General features: G+C 44.7%; 2 protein-coding genes across 5 annotated transcripts in view; both read left to right on the top strand.

The window, feature by feature from the left end:
* The first annotated feature begins 158 nt into the window (after nt 1-158).
* On the top strand, nt 159-10,332 carry ncapg2 (non-SMC condensin II complex, subunit G2). 4 transcript variants are annotated; one of them, XM_058060052.1, is made up of 28 exons: nt 243-470; nt 706-844; nt 1,049-1,147; nt 1,262-1,420; nt 1,486-1,600; nt 1,676-1,833; nt 1,931-2,059; nt 2,124-2,218; nt 2,288-2,444; nt 2,546-2,638; nt 3,619-3,744; nt 3,821-4,000; nt 4,070-4,222; nt 4,312-4,534; nt 4,611-4,702; nt 4,787-4,951; nt 5,321-5,391; nt 5,458-5,614; nt 5,697-5,867; nt 5,928-6,038; nt 6,104-6,253; nt 6,588-6,687; nt 7,020-7,222; nt 7,390-7,524; nt 7,604-7,707; nt 9,163-9,263; nt 9,333-9,420; nt 9,492-10,331. In XM_058060052.1, exons 3-28 carry the CDS (start codon nt 1,070-1,072, stop codon nt 9,556-9,558), a joined length of 3,381 nt encoding a protein of 1,126 aa, XP_057916035.1. In that variant the 5' UTR covers nt 243-470; nt 706-844; nt 1,049-1,069; the 3' UTR covers nt 9,559-10,331. The 4 variants fall into 4 exon arrangements, with proteins under 4 accessions (XP_057916037.1, XP_057916035.1, XP_057916036.1 ...); XM_058060054.1 differs by lacking the exons at nt 243-470; nt 706-844 and adding an exon at nt 159-235 and having other exon boundaries at nt 9,492-10,332; XM_058060053.1 differs by lacking the exon at nt 706-844 and having other exon boundaries at nt 9,492-10,332.
* Nucleotides 10,333-10,779: 447 nt separating this feature from the next.
* Nucleotides 10,780-27,492, top strand: part of ptprn2 (protein tyrosine phosphatase receptor type N2) — an 85,212-nt gene continuing 68,499 nt past the window's right edge. Inside the window, exons 1-9 of the mRNA XM_058059919.1 lie at nt 10,780-11,146; nt 15,230-15,280; nt 16,990-17,106; nt 18,556-18,782; nt 19,775-20,138; nt 20,204-20,452; nt 20,539-20,579; nt 20,657-21,069; nt 23,952-24,038. Of these exons, the coding sequence (XP_057915902.1) occupies nt 11,044-11,146; nt 15,230-15,280; nt 16,990-17,106; nt 18,556-18,782; nt 19,775-20,138; nt 20,204-20,452; nt 20,539-20,579; nt 20,657-21,069; nt 23,952-24,038 (1,652 nt within the window). The 5' untranslated portion in view covers nt 10,780-11,043. The remainder of the gene's footprint in view (nt 11,147-15,229; nt 15,281-16,989; nt 17,107-18,555; nt 18,783-19,774; nt 20,139-20,203; nt 20,453-20,538; nt 20,580-20,656; nt 21,070-23,951; nt 24,039-27,492) is intronic.

Consider the following 27,492-nt stretch of genomic DNA (forward strand, 5'->3'; position numbering starts at 1 on the left):
TAGATAACGTGAGTAATTGAGATAGCCATAAAAATGTCTATTTTGGGACGTAACTGATTGAGTCTTATCTAAATTATATAGGAACTACTTTTTCTTACGCCTGTTTGAGTGTGTAAGGCGCACAACGGCACAGTGATTAGTCCGTCGGTTGTTAGTGGTTGTCTTAGTGGTTCTTATTGGTTAATAATTTGATTTAATGTTTTTATGCTACTTTTTTATTATTTAATTCACACACGTATGTATTTTAGTAAGATTTTGTCCCGTTTTTTGTCTTGTTTTACATTAGCTTGGCTGTACTACACATCATGCCTCGATATACTTCATTAATACATTAAATAAATTATGTCAAATACACTACTTTTTCAAATGTAACAGACGTACTGCATTAAGTGGATCTGCACTACATATTTACACATGAGATCGGTATCGCCGATATCAGCCTGAAAATTACCCAGTATCGGAACGGAAAGGTAAGCGCCACACAGGGCGCCGCCATCTTGCATGACGTCACGTCGTTATTTTCTGTATGTATGCTGGACATTTTATGTCTAACTATAAATTATTACCGCCTTGGGGTGAATGCGATGTTTTCTGCTAAAAAAAACTATTTATTTTTTTTAAAAAAACGAAATGCTGAAAATATACGGATCTCTGCCTGTACTGCTGCAAAATGCCAATCATACAAGGGAACATGTCTCCATCAAGCGACAGAAAAGGAGAACTACACCCTACGTCACCGGTGACGTAGCACGTCAATACGTCGTCCAAATTTGCGCGGGTTCGCTGTGGGCATGGATTACCTTGTACGGTCGCTTGAGAGATCACCGAATTACCAGTAAATAAGGTAACAAACAAGCATTATCGTGAATCATGGTCGTGTACTGTGACACCTTATCTTGTGGACGTCGTGTCTCCACAGAAGTGTTTAGGTTTAAAAGCGTCAGCGTCAGACGTCCCGCCATGTTTGTTTTGATCTTTTGACTACAGTAACGTTTCCTCGTGTAAACAAGTTTTTATTTGCTTTTCGCTTCCTTTTACACCTCTGTAGAGCGGACTTAAAAACGAACAGATGTCCAAGCGTGCGGCGTTTGTTGAAGCCGCCACTAAAGACAATGTGGAGGACTTCCTTCAGTTCATCAAGCGTCATGTATGTACGAAGGAAACCCATTCAAAGCTCCAACAACTTTTTTGCGCCAATTCCTGGATTCAAGGGAACAAAATGCTTTTCCTAATTCTCATTGTTGTCTGTCCTCCTGAGCAGAAGGACAAAGCAGACACTTTCGATGTGGAAGAGGTCGTGCAGGAGATGTCCAGGGATCAGAGAGAGTCTCTGTGGAGGAAACTGGCCTCCCTTCTTCAGGACGTCCTGTTGGAGGTCCCCCCTGAGCACTGGGAGGAGGATGGCAGGGACGCGGACCCTGTGAGTTTGTTTGGACGTGGACCACTGAATGACAAACTCATATTTTGCATGGCCTCGTCCTACAGAAACATGTCAAGGATGTCGTGAATGGCGTTACGCTCGTGGCCAGCGTGTCAGTCAAGGTCCTGCAAGATGGCGACGCCTACAACGGCCTTCTTGATGTCGCCCGCCGGCTTCACAGTGGGTGTGCTCGCTAATTTCTCATTAAGATGAATGGTGCCACTTAAAAATAAGTCCTCCAATCCCCTTGCCCAGATGTTTTGCTGTCGCTTCCGGTGTCGGGGGCCCACGTGCTGCTCCACATTCACATGCTGTGCGAGGCCTGGTGGAAAAAAGACCTACAGGACAAGGAGAAGTTTGGCCACACCGCCTTCATCATCTCTCTGCAGAAGAGCTTAGTTTTGGAAAAAGTGGTCTGTATTTGATTTGCATAATTAACACACGGGTCGTCAATGTATGAAAACTAATACATAAACATGGTTGTCCTTGTATGTCATGTATAATTCTCAGACTTCTGAAATCCAAAGAATCTGGAACCTCCACAAGGTGCTGTTTGATGTGGACTACGCCTCCAGCAAGGAGCTCATCGACCAGCTCCTGCAGTGCTTCTACCACCCAACCTTCATCAGAAACAACGATGTGAGTGTCCGTGCTTGCGTCTGTCGCTGTCATGTCCATCAACTGTGTGTCTGTGGCGTTGCAGGGCAAGCGCTTCCTGGTGTTTCTCTTCAGCTGGAACATCAACTTCATCAGTCTCATTCACAAAACCATCAAAAATAATCTGGAGTTCTTCAGCAAGTAAGATCTTTACACAGCTCGGTGGAACCTGTCTTTGCCTGTCCTTAATGTGACTTTGTTTGAATCCAGGAGCACAGTGTCACACATCACGGAGATCTACTTCAGAGCCTGGAAGAAGGCCAGCGGAGACTTCCTGAAGAAGATTGAGAATGCATGCATACAAGATTTCATGCAGTGTGCCATCCTGCTGCACAGATCCTCACCTGTCCACACCAAAGTCAGACAGGTAGACTCATGCGTGAGGTTGAGGTAGACTCATCATCATAATGGACTCTAACCATGCATGCTTGGCTGCTCAACCTTATATGATGGCTTCTCTTGCTGCAGATTTTGAGCTACTTCCACACCAGAAAAACCTGCCACAGAGTGGACAAGATGCTCAGTGACTTGTACAAGCCCATCCTTTGGAAAGCCCTCTATGTACGTATTTACGAGTGTCATTTAAGTAAATGAAGGAAAACATGTTAGCTTAGTTTAGCATGCTAGTGCGGTTGTTTGTGGGTGGGGAGCTCAGTCATCCGGGAGGGACTCGGAATAGAGCCGCTTCTCATTCACATCGAAAGGAGCCAGTTGAGGTGGCTCGGGCATCTGGTCCGGATGCCTCCCTGGTAAGGTGTTCTGGGCATGCCCAGCCGGGAGTAGGACCCCCGGGGCAGACCTAGGACATGCTGGAGGGATTATGTCTCACAGCTGGCCTGGGAATGCCTTGGTGTTGTTCTGGTGGAGCTGGAGAAGAATGGAATGGAACATGCAAAGGTCCATACCACCCAACCCTTTACTGTAGTTATATATATTTCAGTTTTGTGATATTGGTGAAAAAGCCTATTATTAGTATCAACGTCCCCAACCCAATATTTTTTTTTTTAATCAAAATTTATTTAGTCATGTTTGTTTTGCATAATATTATGACCTCACAAAACATGTATTTTTTTTCAATTTCATGCATTAAAATTCAATTTTTTTTCTCTATTTAAATAGACCGTAATATTTAAGGTTATTCTTTAATTTATTCTAGTAAAATTGCAACTTTTTTTCATATTTGACGTTTGCTCTGCTGGTTTTATTTTTTATTTTTCCACAATTTCAACCTTCTTCATGTACATTTTGTTCCTGTAATTATGATTATCATACATATAATAGTTGGACTTAATTCTCCTACATACGTAACTTATTTATTTTTTTCCTCATAATGTATTTTTTCTTGAATATTTCAACTTTATGCTCCTAAAATGATGTTGTTTTTCCTCATGAGAATAACCGCGTTATTCTCCTAAAATGTACGACTTCCCGGTTTGTTGACAACATTTTTCTCTTAATATTTTGACATTAATTTCCATTATTGCTGTTTTTTTCTTGATAAATTCTATTTTGACAATGTCCAAATGGCACTTTGGCACCAGGCTCCTAACTTTGAAGTCCGTGCCAACGCCACTTTGCTTTTCACCTCGGCGTTCCCCATCCACAACCCCGATCAAGACAACGAAAAAATCGATGAGGCCGTTCAAAAGCAGCTGGACACAGTGATGGTGAGAATGTTTCCTGCCCGTCCGCTGTGTAGGTGTCATCCCAGGTGGTCCTAACGTGTCAGTCTTTCATCTTTAGGGTCTCCTTTGTGACCCTCACCCTACCGTGCGCTCCAACGCCATCCTGGGCGTTTGTAAGATTCTCGCCAAGTGCTGGGAGCTGCTGCCGCCGGCCATCGTCGCAGACTTTGTGAAGAAGCTGTTGACAGAGCTGGCATCGGACATCAGCTCCCCCGATGTCCGTTGCTCCGTCTTTAAGGTGCACTTCCACTCACCCAGCGTCTTAAACGATGTCATGTTGTGCTTGTGACGTGATGTCCCTCCTCAGTCTCTCAGCATCGTCTTGGACAACACGCTCAGCCATCCTCTGCTGGAAAAGCTGCTGCCCACACTCAAATATAGCCTCCATGACAAGTCGGAGACTGTTCGCATAGCATTCCTCGACATGCTCATCCATGTCAAAGCAGTGCGGGCAGCCAAGGTGCTTGAACTCTGTGGCCACAGCATTAGATGTACCTAATAAAATGTCTAACGAGTATATAAAAAAGATTCTCTTTTGTCACCCTCCAGTTCTGGGACGTGTGCAACATGGAACACCTGCTGGCTCGCCTGGCTTTGGACTCCCAGTCCGTTTCCAAGCGTGTTACCGAGCTGCTGTTCAAGTCCTTCTTCCCCGTCGACGATTCGGAACGGGAGTGGTGCAGCAGGTGCATGACCCTCATCCAGATGAAACCCATGGCAGCCCGAAGATTCTACCAGTACGCCTACATGCACACCGACCCCACTAACATAGGTGAGCATGCCGTAGAGTCGCACACCTCGAGGTTAGCATTTAAGATTAACGTCTTGTTCTGGTCTCCGTCCAACAGTAAAATTGATGCTAGCCATCCGCCGCATCCTGAACACCTGCATCCCGAGTGACGGCAGCAACATCAATGACAGCAACAAGGAAAACAGTATCGTATGTTCACAGCGTTTTAAGATCACGGTATTTGTGTGTGTCTGCAGCAGGGATAACGTAGATGATGGTGATGTGTGTCCTCAGGCTGAGACTGGACCTCTGGCCAAGGACATGGTGGCCAGTCTGCTGGAGGTGGTGGCCATCCTGTGGAGGAGCATCAACAACGTCCTGAAACGCAACAAGGAGGCTCAAACCTTTGTGTACACCAAGTTTGGTGGCATCATGAGCAAGTACTTTAGCACCTTTGAGGTAACTTGAGGTCCACTGTGTAGACAGGTAAAACTGAGCTGTTTGGTTGTTCCACAAAGATTGTGTGTCTGCACTCACTAAACACCAACTTACCTTACCGGAACTCCTTGGGAGCGCTTGTTAGTGTGACTAATCACAGCCGGGTGGCCTCGCCGGGAGGAGGGCCGGGTGTGGAGTAAATGACCTAATGACAAATCCATGAAAACACTGCTGGAAGAGACACAGAGTCTAGAAGATCAAGAAAGCTTCCCGTAGGAGGTCTATAGGAGTCTACAACTCAATACAAATGGCCGAAAATGTTGCATTTGCCTTTCCCGTTTGTCAGTTCCATATAAAATGAATGAACCTGGTTGTGTTTGTTTTGTTCAGGATGAGCGGTGCACAGCTCCTCTTGTGCAGATGGCCTCCCTCCTGCCCCCCAATGTGGTACCAACATTCAGGTGAGCATGTGTACCATCTTTTTGTCGTGGCTCTTCCACTGACGTCGCTTTGCTCGTCTATCCTAGTTGCGGTGTGCTGTCCCGGCTGAGGAAGATGGACTCTGGAGCCACGCCCTTGCAGTACGGCATGCTGCTGGACTGCATGTGCATTTGGGGCCAAGCTGCAAGCATCTTGGGACTCATCACTGACTGGCTGGCGGAAGCCCTTCCCAAGAAACAAGGGGTCAGTGAGTTGACGCTGCAATGATAAAATATGTCAGAATGTGTCCTGAAAGCTGTGATGTCTTCTTGCCATCACCCCTCAGGGAAGACACATCAGTCAGAAGGTGCAGTTCCAGGAGACCATGGAGGCCAGACCAGACATGGCGCTGGTTTACTTGGAGTACCTGCTGATCCACTCATCCACAAGGGAAAAAGTCCTGGCTCTGAGTCAGGGTCCACTTCCTGAGCTCCATGCAGTTCTAGGCAGGTGGCAGGTGGGTTGGTTCACCTGAATTCGAATCCTTCCTCATGTTCCTAAACGTTCTACTCTACAGATGCTGCTGTACTCTCACCTCAGTTCTACCTCTGAAGGTGCACACGCCTCCAGTGTGGCCCTGAAAGCCTTCACCTGTCACTGCCGCCTCAGCGTGCACCTGCAACATGGCGTGAGTCTATTTGTTGATTGATCTTTTGTCATGACATTGTCAAGAAACGCTGCATCGCCCCCTAGCTGTCAGACGGCCGCGAGTACCTGCAGTCTTTGGCGAACACGGCAGCGTGGGTGGCTGAGAGGGTGCTGCCCTTCCTGGCCAAAGGTCACCGAGAAGACGCTGATGACGATGCAGAAACGGCAACACAATTAGCGTTGGAGATAACTGAGGTGAGCATCCAAGGTTTGCTGCTCCCAGGGGAGAGTTCTACCATGACCGTTTATAATCATAATGGATGGGTTTATGTAGAGCCTTTCAAGATACCCGTAGTGCAGAAACTCAAGCCTCCCTGTGCCTCTGAATGCACAATCCTTCCCAAATGTGTTTATTAAACACCATGGCTTTCTACAGCCTTTGTAAGGTTGTTAATGTAAGTGTGAGCCATCACTATTCCTCCTGGTGGGCCAATAAACTGTCGACAAAGCAGACTCTTTACTTTTTAGTAGTGTTAGCATTCACAGATGAATATGAACGTACATTCGTAATAGTTTTCCCCATCATCAGAACTTCCTGTTGGTGTGCAAAGACGTGGTGCTGGTGGGTTTGGCTGATGACACCCTCAGGGGTGAAATCCTGCACCTGTGCTCGTTGGTCCTGCTCTCAGGTGAGTCTTGTTTAGTCGGAAGAAGCAGAGCTTATTTAATCCTTCCCCGTGTCCCAGCAAATACTGATGTAGCAATTTGTTGTTTAATTGAGAATTTCCGCAAAGTAGAATTCCTGTTACGACCTTGTAAATCCCATTTGTGACATTAGAGCCCTCCAGGCATGAACTAACACCCCTATAGTCACCTTTACACTGATATTATCTAATATAGTAGACATAATAATAGTGAAATACATTTCCACCACTTGGAGCATGACAGGAAATAATTGAGAACCAATGAGCTCTCCTTCTGTGAAGTAAAACTGAAATGTCCAACCTGTTTTGCTTCTTAGATACAGGTTACTGGTGTATTCCAGTGGTGCTGCAGATTTTAAAGGAGGTGACGGACAGCTTGGTCCTCCAAGACAACAGACATGCAGACGGAGATATGGAGGATGCTGCCACCGTGTGTCTGAGCTTGGTAGCAAACATATTCCAGAAGATCATAGAACTCTTGGCTCGCAGACTCAAGGCAGAGCCGGAGGACGGCAAACAGGTTATAACAACAAAATTGTCTTTTCTTCTTTGCATATAATAACCAAAATATGTATAATTATTGTATAATGGGTTCACTATCGTATTCTTTGAACACACCTCAAATTAATATGAAAGGAGCTGCAGGCCACAAATGGCTACAAATACTTCCTGGTTTCTTCTCTTTAGTTGTGTCAATCAGCTGTGCCTGGGATGACAGACTTCCTGCAGGTGGCTCAAAGCTGCACATCGGCCCCCCTCAGTGGGGTCTTCTCCACCCTTTTCGCCATCATCATTGTGGAAACCAGACACGCCCTCCAGAAGGTGAGCAGCGCCAGCAGGATGCTTTTTTTTTGTCTTACACAAATCTGAATGTTGCGTTGCTCATCTTTTTTTTCTGGAGATCACAAACCCAGAAGAGGTCATGACCCCGCAGAGGGTGGAGGACATGCCACCTCTATCTGCTGTCCTGCTCTCCGTCGTCCTAAAATCAGCAGCAGTCACCAGGTGGGAGGAATCTGTCTTAGAGTATTCTATTAAGTAACTAGAAACTGTAAAGAAACTGACTGACAAAGAACAAAGACTGATGGCAAAGAGGCTTTGCTGGCTGATGCCGAAACTGACTGACACAGGACCTGACTGATGGCAGAGAGGCTGTGCGACTGACTGTCAAGGAAACTGCCTGACGGTAAAGAGGCTGTGTGACTGACCAAGGAATTAACTGACGCAAACTTGACTGGCAACAGAGGCAGTGTGGCTGACTGACGCAGAAATCTGACTGACGGCAAAGAGGCTGTGCGACTGACTGTCGAAGGAAACTGACTGATGGCAAAGAGGCTGTGCGACTGACTGTCGAAGGAAACTGACTGACGGCAAAGAGGCTGTGCTGGCTGACAACTGACAAAGCAGCTAACTGACTGATGCAGAAACTGGCGACTGAAGGCAGAGAGACTGTGCTGGCTGATGCAGAAACTGACAAAGAAACCGACTGACGCAGTAACCAACTGGCTGGTTGACGCAGAAACTGACTGACAGCAAAGAGGCGGAGCAACTGATCAAGTACCTGACATAGAAACTGACTGATGGCACAGAGGCTGTGTGACTGACTGATGCAGAAACTGATTTGCATAAGAGGCTTAGTGACTGACCAATAAAGTAAACTGACTGATGGCAAAGAGACTGTACTGGCTGACGCAGAAACTGACTGACCAACGCAGAAACTGACTGACTGCAGAGAGGCTGTGCGACTGACAGATGCAGAAACTGGCTGACTGACTGACCAAGAAAGTAACTGATGCAGAAACTGGCTGACGGCAGAGAGGTTGTGCTGGCTGATGCAGAAACCGACTGACTGATGCAGAGACCGACTGGCTGACTGACGCAGAAACTGACTGACGGCAAAGAGGCTGTGCAAATGACCAAGAAAGTAACTGATGCAGAAACTGGCTGACGGCAGAGAGGCTGTGCTGGCTGATGCAGAAACCGACTGACTGACGCAGAAACTGACTGATAGCAAAAAAGCTGTGTGACTGACAGATGCAGAAACTACAGTGGGTTGAAAAAATGTCACCATCACTGGTTGAACAATGTAATAATCAAGGCACACCTACATGTAGCGATATAAACAGAATCACAGATGGAACCACATGACCCACCAACTATAGAAACAACTATTATCAACTATAGAAAAAGACAACACATGTGCATAAGTTTGTCGTCTTCCAAGGTTTAGATATTATGTTGGCTTGTCATCAAAGCTCACTTCTGGTCAGGTGTCAACGGGTCAGGGCAACCAGAATTGCATTTCTGTGCAGATGACTGGCTAAAAAACCATGAAATACTAATAACTAATAATAAAACAAGCCTTTTAGATGTGAATCAATACAGAAAGCCAGTTCATGCAAGAATGACTTGTTGGAATGACTGATAAAGAAACTGAGAAGCCTCTACTGTTGCCTTCAGGGCGTTTTTGACCGAGGTGGTCTCCTCTTTGGACATGGAGGCCTTCAGCAGTCAAAGCGAGCTGGTGGCCGTCGTTCACATCCTGGCGGTGCTCAGAGGCGGTGAGACGCTTTTTCCCCATGTTTGATGCTGAGATGAGTTGATGCTGAATGCTTCTTGCATTGCTGCAGCGGGACAGCCCAAGGCGTGCTTGAAGAGCGCGGCCATGCATGTGCAGCAGCAGCTTCCTGTGCACGCTGAAGGCGGTGACATCCAAAGGTAGACTCCGCCCAATAAGGCCACTTTTACTAGGAGACCAATATATCCCCTTTTGTTTCATCTCTTCTCAGGCTCATTCATGAAGCTGCTGCAAAGACGCTGGATGAAATCCTGGATCTCCAACAAACAACTTTTTAGACATAATTTGTTTTGACATTTGTTTTCATAGCTTATTTCAACACAAACAAACTTAATAATGTTTTGCCAGTTCCCCAACACAGTTTGCATGAAAACAAAAATGATTTTATTCATGTACATCTTGTATTTCAGGATGCATTTTCATACTAACTTTCATCATAGAGCTAGTTAGACCAAGCTATTTTATTTATACAACATTGCTATAAATCAGGGTTGTCCAAACTGTGGCTCCGGGGGCCATTTGCGGCCCATAGCTGTTTTAAAAACACAATCAATCAAGGAAATGAACACAAACAAGAAAAAGAGCATTTTTTTCAAGAATTAAGTATAATGTAATTTTATTATAATTGTAACATCACAACAAGATATTAAGATTTTATTTTAACATAATACTATGAGGGACATTTTTTTGGCAATATTATTAACAAAACAAAGAATAAAGTTGAGATAAAAGTCAAAGTATGGGAAGGTATGAAATATTTGTTAAATTGGAAAACAGCAAAAAATTCAGAATGAGCAGTACAATAAAAGTAAAAATACACTTTAATCAGATGCAGGCAATTATAACTTGGAATATATATAACTTGTTAGCATATCTACATGAGCTTGTATCCTTTGACAAGTTTTTGGTATGGGGGCCTTCCTGGCAAATGTTCGGACACCCCAGCCGTAAATGGAGGCAGGATGTCTGAATTGAACACATATAAACAACTGTACATTTTTGATTCTAAAAGTATGGAACATTACCAATATTCATGTTTTCAAGACTTACCAATGTTCTGTTTAAAAAAAAAAAATAATAAAATTATGAATTACTAAAGTTCTATTTTTTTAAGGCGCTTGCAAAGGCAGCTAAGATATTTCGGAAAACATTTGTGGAGATTGACAAGTTGAATGGCCAGCCCTCTGCTCTGACCCGCCTCCTACCCTTCTAAGGCCCGCCCACATGTCAAGTATTACTGCTGCCTGAAGGGCCAGGTGACATCCACTCGTGATGCTAATCTCCATTCCCTCAGACTGACTCGAGTCCGTCGCTCGCTGAAATGAATCGGGTACTTGAGTCAGTTGTTAGAGAGCACACGTGCGGCACACTTTGAAGGTAAAATTATTGCGAAGGGGAGGGGGGGTAAGTACGGGACAATGCCTACTCGAAATTCATCCTCCACACGCACGTCGCTTTAGCGCCCTCTCGTGCGCAGCGCCAGAATCGCCGCATACAGTGCATACCCACTTTTTGCACCTCAGTGCACGTTTTATCCATAGCCAGGTGCCCCCCTTTCATTGCAACGTGAGATGCGGCCCTGCTCCTCCAGCACGTTTCCCCTCCACGACACTGTGACGTCACACGTTTAGGAGGGGCTCCTGTCTGTTGTTGGTACGCGCCGATTCTTTTTTTTCTCCCCCCATTCAAGCCTCGTCCTGCTTCAGACATGGCCCAGGATCTCCAGGCTGGCGTGGCGGCGGTGACGCGCTGATAAGGCGGCCATGGAAGGACGCAGCAGCGCGATGGCGTCTCCTTGGCGCCCCGTCCTCGCCCTCGTCTTGGCCGCCAGCCTGACATCACCTGCCTGCGCCGACACAACATTTGGTGAGCATCTCTGCAACTTGTATTTTTCCTCAGCAAACGTAGAAATCACTGATGGCCATGGCCAGATGTTGTTCTGCAAGGTGACGTCCAAGCATCAGAAAGTTATATAAGAATCCTCTCAGGGCGGGACACCAGTCGACATACCTAATATTCATTCATTGTTATTGTTGACAAATTTGGAGTACCCTACTTAGCTCTCAGGTTTATTATTCATACTGATGGATGTTCACTGAAATTCACTGTAACTATTTTTATATCTTTCTAATAAACGTTGATTTTCCTAACTTGTGCCCCCTATATGGCGCCCCTAGTTGGAGTGGCCCACGGGTGGTGGTAGGGTTATATGCATGTAAGGTTATGTTCATCAACACTTTGCAACGCTTTGCTGATGGTATTTTGGCATACCTTGACCAGATCCATGTGGCCCATTGTTATGCCATTCATCCACTCACCCCTGTGTAGTATTCTACACAGGTCACTAGGTGTCAGTAATGTGTGGAGACACACAAGCACCAGACCAGAACAACAGGCTTTTATTACAGATATGAATGATGTCACAACATTCATACATTCATTTTCTACCGCTTTTCCTCACAAGGGTTGCGGGGGTGCTGGAGCCTATCCCAGCTGTCTTTGGGTGAGAGGCGGGGTACACCCTGGACTGGTCGCCAGCCAATCACAGGGCACATATAGGATGTCACAACAGGCATAATAAAATAATCCCTATTATACATTTGATAAGAGCTCAGCAGAAATAATTTTGCATGTAAGCTGGTTTCCTCCTCGTTTTAGTCGGGAGCTGATATTTTGCAGAAACGTACCTATGTTCTACTGCTGATTACTAAAGAATGGAAACAAACTTTTTTATCAGATGAAAGACGCAAGTCAAATCTTTCTTTTGGTATAGTTCCATATTTATATCAGTGTAGAACACAATTTTCTGTGTGCCTTGAAAGAACAGTCATAATCATCTAAAATGGCCCGTACTGAAGGGGGTTGTCTTTGGAAAAATGGCTGGAATTAATTATGTTTACTACATTGGGTAACACGAGTGTAAAGGTGACTATAGGGGTGTTAGTTCATTCTAGAGGGCTCTAATAATGTTAAAAAACACATTGAGAAGGAGAAGGTTGTTAAATTACATTATTACATTGTTACAATTACATTACAATTCTAATTATTGAATAATTATTGTATCAGGTATTTGCAATATTTTTGTTGTGTAAATATACTGCCTGTATGTCAGACACTAGTATTACTGTATGTATTTATCAGGGCACATATGCTGTGTCATGGTTTAAACAAGCTTCTGCAATGTCACAGTGATAAATCATGCAGTTACATTCATTGATGATTTCAGCACATCCCAAATATTGTCAATGGGGTTAAGGTCTGGACTCTGGTGTTGACAAATCCATGTGTGGAAATGATGAATCCTGGTATTGTCCTCTTGGAATATACCTCATTAGGGAAGACAAAAACTGCATCTATGGAGTAAGATGCTAATTCAGTATCTCCAGTAAGTCAGCTGACCTCATTCTTTCACCTCCAACATTATTTGCTGATTTGGTTTTTGGCCAGCTGGTGTACATACTGTACATTGTGTATTGTGTATGCTGCTCTGGATTCATATTGATCATGTTTGGAAGCATTGTACACACACACACACACACACACACAGACTGAGCACATACGTCAGTGCTGCTGCAGCGTGGGAGAAACTTTTGCACATACATTGCGTCATTCACCCTGAAACGCCGTTCATAGACTAAAAAAAACCCTATAATCTTCAATGAGAAGTGGCAAAAAGGAACTGATTTCTCCCCGCATGTGTCTCAATACTTTTGTCACGACAGTCTAACCAGAGGCAGATGCATTGAGGTGGTCTACAGAGAATGTGTGTAATTGTGTATCAAGACTAAATATTACATAAGAATAGAGTGTTTTGTCGTGTGGGAGGCAGGAAGTCAGAAAGGAATATTTTGGTCGCATGTTGCTTTTCCTCGCTTACAGGAAGTTGTTGTAAAATATCCGTGTCCAGCGGTGCCTCATACTCATAACAATTTGGTTGGTTTCCTTCAGTTTGAACGAATGTGGAAAAAGTTTGGAGATTTCTGTTTTAAAGTGGGAGTCAGAGATGAGAAGATGATGAATTGAAAGCAGGACAATATTTCTGGTGATGCCACATGCAGTACATCACGTGCACTGAGGAGAGCAGCTAATCCACGAGAAGGCAGCCATGCATGTGTGCAGTAATCACGCATCTGCTAGAAACGCCACGCTCGGCTGTAAACACGGTGAACCGCCTGTGTTGTTCTGATGCTAAGCTGCCGATGCTAATGGTTGCTGCTTGAGACGAGGAGCCCACGTTGAATTTGAGCTGAGAGAGAAAAAGAGGCAACGTCTCCGTCATGCTATTTCTGCTTCCTCTGTTGCCATGGCGACCTGGCCATCTTGAATTCATTGACGGCCAGGCTGCTGTCGTCAGGAGGCCACCTGCCTGATCTTTCTTTGTCGGCGTGCGCCGCCCATCGTGTTACCTTTATGTCTGCGTGGTTGATGCAGACATACAACATCAACACGTTGATGGCTAGATGGTCTTTTTCAGGATCCAAAGGAAGGCGATAAAAGCATTATTGGCATTACTGTGCTGTCTTCTGTTTCTTCTCATTCCTTTTCCTTCAAATGCGCTTGATAAACATTTAGCCTGCATTTGCAATTAGCAGAGGTGTGGACTTCAGTCACAATTTTGATTAATTTGGACTCGACTCATCAATGACTTTTATGTTAGTCTGAGGACTCAAAATACTTTTGAGATTTTCAGTGAATTCCATCAAGATGGTCTTATTTTATTTAAATTCAAAATTCATTCTTTCTATTTGTCAAAATTCAAAAGGGACCTATTATGCTTTTTCCACTTTTCTGACCTATAAATGTAGTTAGAATGTTCTATTCTTGTGTTAAACGATGCCAAAGTTTCAGATAATGAAAGTGAGCTCTGAAAGAAGATGGCTCTAAACGCTCGGTTTCAGAGGGCGTGGTAAAGCTGGAGGTTTGTGATGTCACAGAGGGGCGGGCTTCCTTATATGGAGGTGGCTGTAGACCAGATAAGCTCTCTGCCCTGCCTCAAGCGCTGCTTCTGTGTTTACGCTGTTAGGAAGTGTTTCATTCTGGTTTAAGGGAAAGCTACGTTTGTTTACAAGTTCTAATGACGCAAACATCAGGCACAAGTGGTTGGAATTCCTGATTCCTCACCAGCAAAAGCTTTTAATCTGTCAACGCCATTTCACACCAGACTGTTTGTTTAGTGAACATGGGCCGGTATGCAGCTGGACTAGCTGACAAACTGTTTCCAACATTACTTGGTTGAGTCAGAAGAGCAAGCAGTAAGTAACAATGTATCAGTGTCCTAAGTATATCTTAATTTTGTGTAAACAATAGAACAAAAGCGCTTGTCTGTGTAGCATTATAGAGTGTGCATTTAGGCAGCGGGGCTGCTAACAGCTGTTTCCCACCACAATCAGTGGCTCTACCTGAGTTGTCACTGGTAGTCCCACAAAAAAAACGTGTAAATGACCACATTAGACATTACCGGTGTTGTAGAAAACATAACGCTACAATGCTAAAGTTACTTATCATTAAGAAAAGTCTTGAAAAACTTCAGACTGTCCAGTCTGTACTTCCGGATCAGATTCAGAATACAACACATATGGCTGTATGTTAAAACGGGACAATTTAAAAAGATAAATCGCAGTTTATTATCAGTTCCTATACCGTATCAACGCCTATAAAGTTGGGTTCGCAGCCAGTGGCACAGCACTTGAGCGTGACCAACAACAACGGAGTGCCTGGAGGCGGGCCGTGGGTGGAATACATTAAAACAGACCGTTTTAAAGAAAATTAGCATAATAGGTCCCCTTTAATAAACTCTCAAATGTGCTTGGACTTGATTTGGACTTGCATGTCTTTACTTGAGACTTGACTCGACTTCAGGTTGAAGACTTGAGACGGGCTTGCCCCCAGCTCTGCCAGTCAGTAAAGGTTGAATGTTGCAATGCACTCAATGTCGTTCTGTGCTTTCAGGTTGCCTGTTTGAAGATGACCTCTGTGGACCATATCAGTTCTGTCTCAATGGTAAGACAATCACAAGTTAAAAAAAATAATAATTGAAGAAACACTGTCACCCAATCGGGACGCAGAGCAATCATTGCAACATCAATGGCAGTCATCGAAATAAGCAAAGAAATAATGGTTGTAACCAAAAGTATTCCATATAATTAATCATCATACAGTGTCACTACATGGGTACAGGAACCAAAAGTAAGCTGTGTTGCCCATCGATGATGTCATCAGCGGTTGACTCTGACATGTAACTATATGCATAGAATTTCATGGTAAATGAAAGGGACCAAAGAAACCACATGTTATATCATATCATTATTATTGAATTCAGTTATGTTTCACTTTTTTAAAATCAAAACACATCAAAATCCATTTTGGGTTATTGAGGTGAGAAACACTTTCGGATTCATGAAATAACCCATGACAAACAAATGAAAGAGCGCGCAGGCCTCATAGCTAGGAGACCCGAGTTCAATTCCACCCTTGGCAATCTGATCATCTCTGTGTGGAGTTTGCATGTTCTCCCCGTGCATGCGTGGGTTTTCTTAGGTTAAATGGTGACTCCAAATTGTCCATAGGTATGAATGTGAGTGTGAATGGTTTGTCTATATGTGCCCTGTGATTGGCTGGCGACCAGTCCAGGGTGTACCCCGCCTCTCGCCTGAAGACAGCTGGGATAGGCTCCAGCATCCCCCGCGACCCTTGTGAGGATAAGCAGTAGAAAATGAATGAATGAAACAAATGAAAGTAATTGTAAAGCTAGTGTTTGTTCCCATTCTAATATTCTTTGCTTGTTTGTCACACTTAGATGTTTCCGATCATCAAACAAATTTTAGTCAAATTAGTCAATAACAACTCCCACATTATCTACAATTGGCTAAATGGCCGACCAACCAAAATGACTCCAAGAGTGCAGTGATGACTCATTCAAGAGGTCACAAAAGACCCCACAACAGCAACATTCAAAGAACTGCAAGCCTCACTTGCCTCAGTTAAGGTTTGTGTTCATGACTCCACCATAAGAAAGACGGCCGAGTTCCAAGACCAAAACCACTGCTGGACAAAAAATACAGCAAACATCTTGATGATTCCAGAGACCTTAGTTGAACTATTTGGAAGGTGTGTGTCCCCTTATATCTGGAGTAAAAGTCACGCCACATTTCAGAAAAAGAACATCATAGCAAGGGTAAAATACGGTGGTGGTAGTGTGATGGTCTGGGGCTGGTTTGCTGCTTCAGGACCTGGAAGACTTGCTGTGATAAATTCATTCATTCATTGTCTTATCCTCACGAGTATCGCGGGGGTGCTGGAGCCTATCCCAGCTGTGGAACCATGAATTCTGCTGGCTACAGACATTGTCCATGAAAACACATTTTTAGGTGTCATAATGCAGAACAAGATGAGCTGGAAATCGCACATGAAAAATATAAATGGTAGTTTGCTCTGTTCGGAACACGAATAACATGTTTCCTAACGTGTCAGAAAAGGAGTAGGGAAAAACAAATCTTACTCAATCCTCATCCAACATTTTGTACACTGAGAGCTGCTGGAGGAGGATGCTTGTTGCCATGGTTGCCCTGACAAGGCATCACATGATGACGGTGAAGAGCAGCAAATGAATGCCACAGGAGGCAGGGTGGTGGCCTAGATGAGACTGTCATGTGACTGTCATGTCCTCCTCTTTGCAAACAAGCATGGACACATTTGTCTTCTCCTTGCAGATGGAGTGTTTGGAAGATGTCAGGAGCTGACTGCCGCTCAGCCGCTCAGCACCTACGACCTTTCTTCTTCTAGCCTGCCGAAACTCACCATGCTCCTGCACAAACTGGCGCACAGAGGTACACCCTGCACACGTTGACTGTCTTGATGCCTGTCTGTGTGTCTATGACGGACTGTCATGTTTATTATGACATGTTGAACGCTTGTTAGGCCACCAGATGGCAGTAGTCGCCTGTTTACTTCTTGGAGGACAGTCAGCGCTTACCATCAAGATGGCCTGACATAAAATGGATCATTTCTTCTCTGTGTGAATTCAAAGCAGTGACATCACTTGATCTATTTCCATGAACCACTGGGGGGGCTTGTGAGTGTGATGTTGCAGGCTCCTTTCAAAGCGATTGTAATGCTGACAATTCCTTACATCCTTACAATTGGTTCATGTCATGTAAACATGTTTTTATAGTTTACAATGATAGTTTTATATGCACTAAAATGCATATAATATGAATACATGATGAAAGCCGGATATGAACATTTAAGGTTATGTTTACCTTCACTGAAGACATTATTCTTGATTTGAGAACCCACCTTCCTGTTTTGCCATGAGTTATTTCTTGAATTAATTAGTGTTTAGCACCTCAATAACCCAAAATGGAGCCACAGAAAGTTTCAAGACGGTGAAAACCACAATTAACTTATAAATACATTTTTGTCAGCAAATGAGTTCAATTGAATTGCATTGAAGAAATAACTCATGACAAAACAAGAAGGTGGGGTCCATGTTGTGTCTTTGGGGAATCTTCAATAAAAGTCAAAATAACTTAAATGTTTATTTAGCGCTTCCATTCATCATTTATATGCATTTAGAATATTTTTATGCATCCCAAGCTTTTATAATGTGTTTTTTGAGTCAAGACGACAGCGCAGCTGACTTTCGGTTTTGGTGGCCATTTTGGTGATACAGTTTCACTCCAGTCCTGCAGGTGGCAGTAAGGCCAAATAGATGTAGTTACATAGTGTTTGGATATTGTATGCTATTGCTGGCCGAGGATTATCAAAGACAACAAGCAGCAACAAGATAGTCATCATCACAGACATCCAAAGCAGCGACTATGACACCATAGTCACATGACCAAATGTCTCCATGACTGCATAGACTGTTTAGTAGCTTAGTGTCCAAATATAATCAATAGGCTTTGTGTTCTGTGGCAGCGGCGTAACGGTGCCCCCTGTTGACCAAGTGACTAAGTCCATGTTTACTATGAAAAGTAGTCATCCGAAATAGGAAATAATTGCTGTCATTGCTGTATGGAGGTCTGAGCTGCATCCCGCTCAAGAGATGACACGTCCTTCAGGCGTCTGCCCTGGATGCCTCACATCCTGACATCCTCATGTCAACGTCATGTTCTGCTCCCGTTATTTTTGCCACTGGTATTTTTACACCCTCTTGGCTCACTGGGCTCCGTGTTCTGGAGTCCAGCATCCCAGCTATGTGTTGGCAATTAGCAGAGAAGCTGGCAAGGCTCAACTCTGATGACATGAAGCTAACTGATTCTTACCTCTTGCAGGGCTGACATGGCAGGATGGCCTCACCCAGCAGGTGATCTCAAGAGAGCTGTCCAAGCTGAGGAGCGTCCCCCTCGGCCATCGGGCATCGGCGCCCCTCGTACCCTACGGCGGGGCCGTCGCAGATAGGAAAGTGAAGCCTGGGCAAGCGGAGCTGAGCAGGAACTTTCAGCAGCTCCTGAAAGGGATCCACTTCCTGCCAGCCCAGCAAGACACAAACGATGCTCAGGTAAGCAGTACTAACAGGTATTACGTTGATACGTCACTCATATTTAATACAGAATTCATAAATAACTTCACAGTCATTTTGGGTCTCACTTCCTCTTCCTGTCACCCGAGTGGTAGTAACCATCATTTCTAGCTTTGTCATCATACAGTGATAACAACAAAATAGCTATATTGTAATTTTTGTTATCATTCTGTCCAAACAAATGTACCTTTAGTTGTATCAGGCCTTCAAATTAACTTCATTTTTAAATGCTTCTTAACAAGCACTTGATCTGGCAGAGAATAAGAAGACGTTGCAGGAGGGATTAGTGTTGATAACTTAGGGATTTTGATTATTTCGTATTTAGCTGGGGGTGATTTACCATTTGGTAAAGACTAAAGATTATCTCAGGCCCCGAGATTTCCAAGGGCCCCCAAACATCCCATAAAAACTGAAACCTTTCTTTGATTTAAAGTACATGTTACTGTTTTAGTCCTAATTCACATGCTTAAAACTACAACAAAATGCAAACAATGAAGGAATTGTGCTCTGTTTAATAGCCCACTTGTTGCTAGGCAGACTAAAGATTATTTCTGCACACTAAAGCTTCCCTGCTCTGCATTAAATATAAAAACATGTATTTTAGTAAAATGGCAATGCACTGTACACACAACATTTTCAGTCAGTATGTCTTTTTGAATTTTAGGGGTCGTCTTCCTGTTTCTTTAGTTTTTTTGCCCCCCGCTGTCTGACACGGTGAGGGGACCCATTTTCACACAGCTCTTCCATCTTTTCTTCACATTATTCCGTGCTCATATATCGGGTGGTAATGTCCCTGACACCCTTCAATGCCGCCCCCCCCCCCGCTGTCGGGTCAGCACCGCCATAATGCAAAGTTGAAGAGTTCACGACATTCCCCGCTGGTGGGATGAGTTCTGTTGTGGAAAAAAGGCTTTGAGGATATTCCGTTTCAGATATCCCGATATATTTATGTCAACAATGTCTCTGTGCAGAATGAGGATATCGTGTACGATGGGCCAAAGTCCGGCTGGAAGGAGACCAGCATCTACAGCGTCCAGAAAGGAGATGACCAGGTTCCTGTCACCAAAGTCTTCTCTCAGAGTGGAGAAGGCAGACACCCTGACAAGAGCAAGGCTCTCTCCAACCACTTGGAGCAGATCCTAGGAGGAGGACCAATGGTGGGCCAGGCTTCATGGCCCAAAGGAAAGCTCCACTACCTGAGCTATGTGAGACCACCTCTAGGTGACCAGCAGGTGGCTTTCGGCTCCAAACTTCCAAAGGCCAATTTGGACCGCCTGTTGTTCAAGAGCGCTTCAAATCAACTGAGCGGCAAGAAGCCTCTGAATGGCATGGATGGTAAGAACCTGCTCTATGTACTATATATCTATCTTCATTGGAGACATCATCCTCTTCTCTCCCAGACACACTCCTTCACGATGTGCTGAAACATTTTGGAGGAAACGGCTTCAACATGGACACTTGGATGACTGAAGACCTGGACCATCTGGCTGAGGTCGTCTCTGGAGCGCTGCAGGAAGCCGAGGCCAGGAAGATGGAATCAGAAGGACCGGGAGCTTCTCATTCCAGTCGCATCATGGAAGCTAACAGGGTTCCATCGGCCACCATGGAAGCAAACCAAGAACCAAAGGATGTATTGAACTTTAGACAAGGTAGGGATCGATACTTTACACTTTTAAGTGTGTAGGGGCTCTCCAGTCCCTCAAAGTGTCTACTTGCTTGCTTGCTTTGTTTTCAGGACAACAAGAAGATGGACCAGCTAAAGAGCCTGTTGACAAGGTGAATTCCAAATAATTAGAACCTTATTTATCCAAAATAAAACTTCCAGCTAAACATTGCTGTTGTTTGTTTGGCAGCATGCAGCCCTTTTCTCCAAGCTTCTGGACTATCTCAACCATGCTCCGGAGGTCAAAAGCGGACCAGCACCTGGTCCTAAAGGAAATGTTGTCGGCTTGGAGAGCGTCCAGAGCCGCACGAAGCAAGGCCAGATCATCGCACCCCAAGGCTGGGAGGAGAAAAGTGTATCTGCACCCGCCGGGGTAGGCTCCACCTTGCGTTTGACTAGCGGGGGGCCGGGGCCTGACGCCCACGTGGACTCTGAGATGGACAGGTGGATGCAGAAGCTTCAGAAACCCGCTGGGAAGGATGTGCCGGAAGAAGGAGGCAAGAATGACGTGAAAGTGAAAACTCAGTTGGTCCATGTAGGAGTGAAGGAGTTCTCCAGCAGAGGGAAGGACAGACACTTTGGTTACATCATAACCAGCTCAGAGTGAGTATGATTGATTTGACTTGAGTGGTTCAGCAGATACGTTAAAACATTAGTATTGAGTGGCTTAAAAATCGAAATTTTGTTGTGCAAATCGAAAAAAATGTACATTTATTTCTTCTCAAATCCACCCACACGTCCTCATCTGCATAGCAACTGTGATGATGATTCGTATAAGTGGTCTAGTCCGCCTTTAATGATGCTACTTTAGTCTGGAAGACGGCCTGAGTTCTGTCCCTCTTCACACGGCTCAGACTCAGTAATTCCTATCGACCGCGTCTTCGCCCCCGGCCCTCTTTGAAATCCCTTTATAGCGTTATCAAGTGTTATGTCACGGCGTTGTCCTTCACCTGTGGAGCTCATAAAGGCCTGAGGGGCACAAACACGCTGTGTGTGTGGGTGCTGTTGTTTCAGGAGAAATGTTTCCAAGAGGACATAAGCATCACCTCGTAGCCTCACCCAGTCCACCTACTGGGGAGTGTGCATTCGCTGCGCAAGTCGTGATTGCACGTCTCCGTCGCGCCCTGCGGTGAGTCGACGCCAACCTGCTTATCTGACAGCTGCTGACATTGTGCTGCTGCTGCTGCTGATTGGGGAATAGGAGGAGAGGCGGGGTGGGACGTGGAGGAAGATGTGAATAGAGGAGACGGAGAGTAGCACCCCCATGGGGGGAAAGCGCAGGCATCAACAAGCGAGACACTCGCAGAGCTCTCCGGTTGCCAGAATTACCGCAGAGGGATGCAAACGTGTCTGGAATGACTTTACTTTCCGACAAAAGTACAGAGGGAAAAAAAAGCCACCCACTCTGCCAAGGATAAAGTCCACATCATAGCTAGAGAGGCAGACCTCCACCAAGGCCAACTAATGCTAAATATCTTGTAAACAGGTAATACGGTTCCTCTCCAGGCCTGGAGGTGGCGGTAATGCGCTTTACAAAGTCACAGCTATACACACGTCCTAGTACATCCTTGAGCTGTGGCTGTGATTGGTTGTACATTATTTCCTGTCTGTACGCGACTTGTTCAGAGGGCGTACAACCCGACCCCACAGAAAATTGTAATAACCATGACTTTTGGCCTTGATTATTATTATATTAAATGTTTGTTTTATTCCGTAATATTTTGACTTTGTGTGGTTGTTTCTTATAATATTACGACTTACAAAAAGTCTTTTTTCTTTAATATTTCAGCTTCTTGGTGATATTTTTTTTGACATTATGACATTATTCTTGTAAAAAAAATTTCCTTGTTAGATTAAAATCTTTTCTTCATAAAACCTTGCGGCAAGTATATCTCTGACAACCAGTCATGAATAAGCTATGAATAAACTGATGACGGTTGTTTGTCCATATGTGCCCTGTGATTGGCTGGCGACCAGTCCAGGGTGTATCCCGCCTCGTACCCGAAGACAGCTGGGATAGGCTCCAGCACCCCCGCGACCCTTGTGAGGATAAGCGGTAGAAAATGAATGAATGAATGATAAACTGATGCTTGCAGCTTCATTGGGGGATAAGCAGCATAGATAATGCATGGTGCTGCAATGCTGGCTTTGTCCACTAGATGGAACCAGAGGAGCCCAGTGAGTGGCTGACATCAATGCAGCGCCCTGGCAGGCACCAATGAATGCTTTACTCAGACGCAATGCATTAAACTCGTATTGGTACGTTTTTGTGTTATATTAGATAAACCTTTTGAGTGTTAAGCTGCTGTGTGATGAGTTTAGCGTTCTGTGAATGAGACTGCTGGATTGAGTCATGCAATTAACAATGTGTTGACAAGCTCATTGTGAGTTTTTTCATAGCTCATGATTGCCTCTTTTATCTGCTATGGCTTATATATATATATATATATATATATATATATATATATATATATATATATATATATATATATATATATATATATATATATATATATATATAATGTGTGTGTGTGTGTGTGTGTGTGTATATATATGTGTATATGTACAAATCTGTTTTTTCCCTCTCAACTTAGTGGATGTGGCTTACACTCACAAATTTACGGTATCTTGTGTACAAATTTTCTGCTATAGATAAACTTGTCTTGCCAAACAATACTGCAGATTGTTCCATTTTGCATTTTTTTTGTTAAATTATATTTTTAGAATGTTCCACGAGCTAATACAAAATGTCCTCTGGATTGCACTTTGGACACCATTGCTCCAGGGCGTGCTCGTAACATTTCTTCAAGCTAAAAAAAAATGATTCATTCATTTTCAAAGGCTTACTGTATGTTTAAAAAAAAACAGGGTATTCCAACAATGCCATCCATGACTCTCGGGTCACCTTGGCGCCACAGATTCTGACCTGATTGGCCAGCAACCAAGCAGCTTTCTTGTGTGTCTTTGTCATTTATTTTTCTCCCCTGCACAAATGACCTTTTGTTTGGTCTATTTCCTCAGCGATTTAGTCTCTGAGAGAGCGAGGGAAGACGTGGACTGAGCTGAGATGAGGCATGGCTTTATCAGACCGCCATTACACTTCACCTCCATTCCATTTGCACCCTATTATTCTCATCTCAGGCGTGTGTTCGTGTTTGTGTACTGTCACAGTGTGTGCGCGGGAGAGCACGGCGGTGGGCGAAGGGAAAGAAAGATGAGGCGCGTCCGTGTGATGCAGCCATTACACCTCATGCAGGTTCTATTTGCACCTTATTGTTTGTCTCATTGCTAGAAAAAAATCTGGTGATTTACCAAGCCTGAAGAGGCAGCTGATTACCCAACCCCCCATCCTTGACACTCTTTGTGTATTTCTTAGTGAATGTGCACACATCGGTGTGTATTGTTGATGGATGTCATCCAGTCCACTAGGTGTCACTGTGGGTGATGCTCAGTAGGAACTCACCTGTCTGTGTTTCCCTTCCCAGCTCCCTCACCTCCGACCAGGCCTTGGACTTGATGGAGCGGTTAGCGCAGAAATTGAACCTCCATGCCGCGGACCTCACCCAGCTCTCGTAAGTACTCGCGCTGACCATAGTCCTCAAAGAAATCAGCTGCACGAATGTGAGAAGTGGCCTTGTTGAAATGTTTGCATGTGTTTTCCTTGATCTGGGACAACTTGTTCAACCTTCAAAGCATCCAAGTTCAGAATCTGGGCTCTGCAGATGAGCGCGAGAGCCGCCAGACTGGAAATATTTAGCGACACCGCCAGGGAATGTAGGCGTTTGTTGTTTTTCTGACCTTTTGCAGTGTTTGACTTCCGGCAGTGAGAGAATTCAGGCCTAATTAGCGGAGGAGCAGGACTGAACGCAGTCCGCTGTCTCCGTCTGCCTAGTCAGCCATCAAAGCCACCAAATCATTCTGGAGTCAAAGCGTGAGATGTGCTGTGTGGATCATGAGCGGGAAAACGAGAAAGTTGTTCAGCAGGAGGTGCCTCATGTATTCATAATACGCCACACTGTCCTTGAACTCGGTCTGCTTTGTACGTCTGCTGTCAGACCATGTAGGCGTCGCCAAATCATCAGGACTTCCTCCCTTCCTGTGTGGAACACGTATTCCAAGTCTAATTTCTGGCCCTTCTTATTGAGTTGTGGACTCTTATAGAGCAGCTACACAAGATAACCTGCACAGAAAGCTTTCTAGATCTTCCAGAATCTGCACCTATTCCAGATATATTTCCTTGGATTCTGTTTTAATCCCCGCCTCTGGGAGTGTGACCAATTGCTCCCGAGGACTTCCAAACGACTGCCGAACCCCACTTTCTATTTTTTTCGGTTGATAATAAACGAATAGGGCGGCACGGCGGTCCAGTGGTTAGCGCGCAGACCTCACAGCTAGGAGACCAGGGTTCAATTCCACCCTCGGGCATCTCTGTGTGGAGTTTGCATGTTCTCCCCGTGCATGCGTGGGTTTTCTCCAGGTACTCCGGTTTCCTCCCACATTCCAAAAACATGCTAGGTTAATTGGCCACTCCAAATTGTCCATAGGTATGAATGTGAGTGTGAATGGTTGTTTGTCTATATGTGCCCTGTGATTGGCTGGCGACCAGTCTAGGGTGTACCCCGCCTCACGCCCGAAGACAGCTGGGATAGGCTCCAGCACCCCCCGCGACCCTCGTGAGGAAAAGCGGTAGAAAATGAATGAATGAATGAATGAATGAATAAATGAATAAAGCCTTTGTAGAGCTACTTGAGGAGCTACTGGCAGCTCATTAGCTACTTGGCTGGAGACCCCTGACTCACCAGAAGGCGATCAGGCTTTTACAACAAAGACGAGATGCATTTAATAAACAAAACAAACAACTGGTCTTAAAGCAGCCTTGAACATCACTGGATATCATTCATATAGAACAGGTCCTATGCACCCAAAATGTAATTGTAGAGGAGCAATGGCATAACAGTCGGCTACCCCACGCGTATGCATGCTGTAAAGCCAGGCTACACGCTTGTATTCCTGAAACATTCATTGGTGAAATGAATAAAAATAAATGCAGCCGAGAGCTGTGAGCTTTCCATTCAAGCTCCCAATCTGCGACAAGCAAGAAGGACCAGAACGTGACTGATGGACTTTATCATGTTATTCCAGCTGCCACATCACATCACTTGCTCATCAAGTGATGCTAATAGCATAGCTCCACACATCCTCCGCCACACTCCATGTGAAGCTGACGTGATTCCATAGAAAAGAGAAATGGGGGAAATATCCGTCCTTTTTTCCGAAGTAGAAATATCCCAGACGGAGGACGTGACGCAAGCTCATTGTGCCGTGAGGCCGCGACAGGTGAGTGTCTGAAAGTATCCAATGAGAGCTGGGTCAGAGCACACCGCCCTGATGAGCCTCGATAAGGAGCACGGCGGAATGGATACTGAGGAAGCTGCCGTTTTTTTTTTTTATATATAGTCTAGACGAAAACCTCAAGTTATTCCAGCCTGCGGTAATCATTTTGAAGAGATTAGAAAAAAAAATACTGTTGGCTGACGACTGATGATATGAGCCTCTTTCAGATGACGTAAGTGTTTTTCCCCGGCGAGGCACTAGGGGGCGTAGGACTCTCACGCTAGCTTCATACCATACCACACACACACTAACTGAGCTAATATGAAGTCCATGCTTACACATACTGATAAGACAGGAGAAAGTGTGAAGTCCTCTAGATAGCTTATCACCCCCCCCCCACCCCCACCCCCAACAGTGCTTGTGTTCCTCTTATTTATTTATTTAAATAGGCTGTGGAAAGGAGAAATCACTTCCATTTGAGATGCATTGAGATCTCCGGCCAAGGGGAATGGAGGCCAGGGTAAAGATTGCGGAAATATTGACATTTACGAGAGCAAACAGAATCCAGGTGAAGCATTAGACAAGGACATTTTTTCCGTGTGTGTGTGTGTGTATCGCCGGGTCCATCTGTCTGCTAGTATTGCCTCATATATTGCTCCCGGCCCTGGGAGAGTGCACGTGAGCGATGGTGGACTGAGCCGGTGTCACCACTCTTGACGAGTTTTCATCCGTGATCCAGTCTGACAGGAAGTACACTCCAATCATCTTCCAAGAGGGTGGAGTGTAATGGCCGACTGCTTTAGCTGGATGTGCTGGCCAATAAACATTCACTTGAAATGTCTGTTGTGGTTTGCTTACATCTTCTTCTGTTCCTTCGGCCAGTAAATGTGGCTGTTGGCTAACTTGGTGTAGCTTAGCTCACGGAACGAACGTTTTGATGATTTAGAAACCTGATCAAAGCTGACATGGTTTTGTATCGCATGGAAATTAGTGTTTTTTATTAATTCATTTTAACATTAACATTATTAGAGCACTTTAGACACAAAACAACACCCCTATAGTCATCATTTCACCCGTGTGTTGCTATAAATGTATTTCTAGAGGATCTGTGTGGCGGGCGGACAGGACGTGATGTCAGGGGTTCAGAGTTGAGTTTTAGCGTGATTATTGTGTCTGTGACATAATTTAAACTTACAATAAAAACCTGCTGTTCCAGCAATCATGTCTGGTGCTTGTGTGTTTCTCCAAGGTTTTCAGAGCTTTGGTTTTCCATTGTCATGGTTCCACAGGGGGGCTGAACTGGTTCAACTCTGGTTCCAAAAGCTTGCTGGGTTGAGTGTTGAAGTGTTTGCATAACAAAAAGTATGGGGGGGGGGGTGTTACCTCAAGTGGATGGATGCTGGGATAGGCTCCAGCATACCCACAGCCCTTGTGAGGATAAGCGGTATAGAAAATGGATGGATGCGCTGGGATAGGCTCTAGCATACCCACAACTCATGAGGATAAGCGGTATAGAAAATGGATCGATGGATGATGGGATAGGCTCCAGCATACCTACGACCCTCGTGAGGGTAAGCGGTATAGAAAATGGATGGATGGATGATGGGTTAGGCTCTAGCATACTCGCGACCATTGTGAGGATAAGTGGCATAGAAAATGGATGGATGGATGCTGGGATAGGCTCCAGCATAT

This window comes from Doryrhamphus excisus, chromosome 21, assembly GCF_030265055.1.
Source record: "Doryrhamphus excisus isolate RoL2022-K1 chromosome 21, RoL_Dexc_1.0, whole genome shotgun sequence".
Classification (NCBI taxonomy): Eukaryota; Metazoa; Chordata; class Actinopteri; order Syngnathiformes; family Syngnathidae; genus Doryrhamphus; species Doryrhamphus excisus.

What these genes read in the sequence shown, in the direction of transcription:
- ncapg2 (XM_058060054.1), top strand. Translation starts at nt 1,070, where the DNA reads ATGTCCAAGCGTGCGGCGTTTGTTGAAGCCGCCACTAAAGACAATGTG. An exon ending in CTCGTTGGTCCTGCTCTCAG is followed by an intron (nt 6,688 to 7,019) that starts GTGAGTCTTGTT and finishes TTTGCTTCTTAG; the next exon opens with ATACAGGTTACTGGTGTATT. An exon ending in CCTGGCGGTGCTCAGAGGCG is followed by an intron (nt 9,264 to 9,332) that starts GTGAGACGCTTT and finishes GCATTGCTGCAG; the next exon opens with CGGGACAGCCCAAGGCGTGC.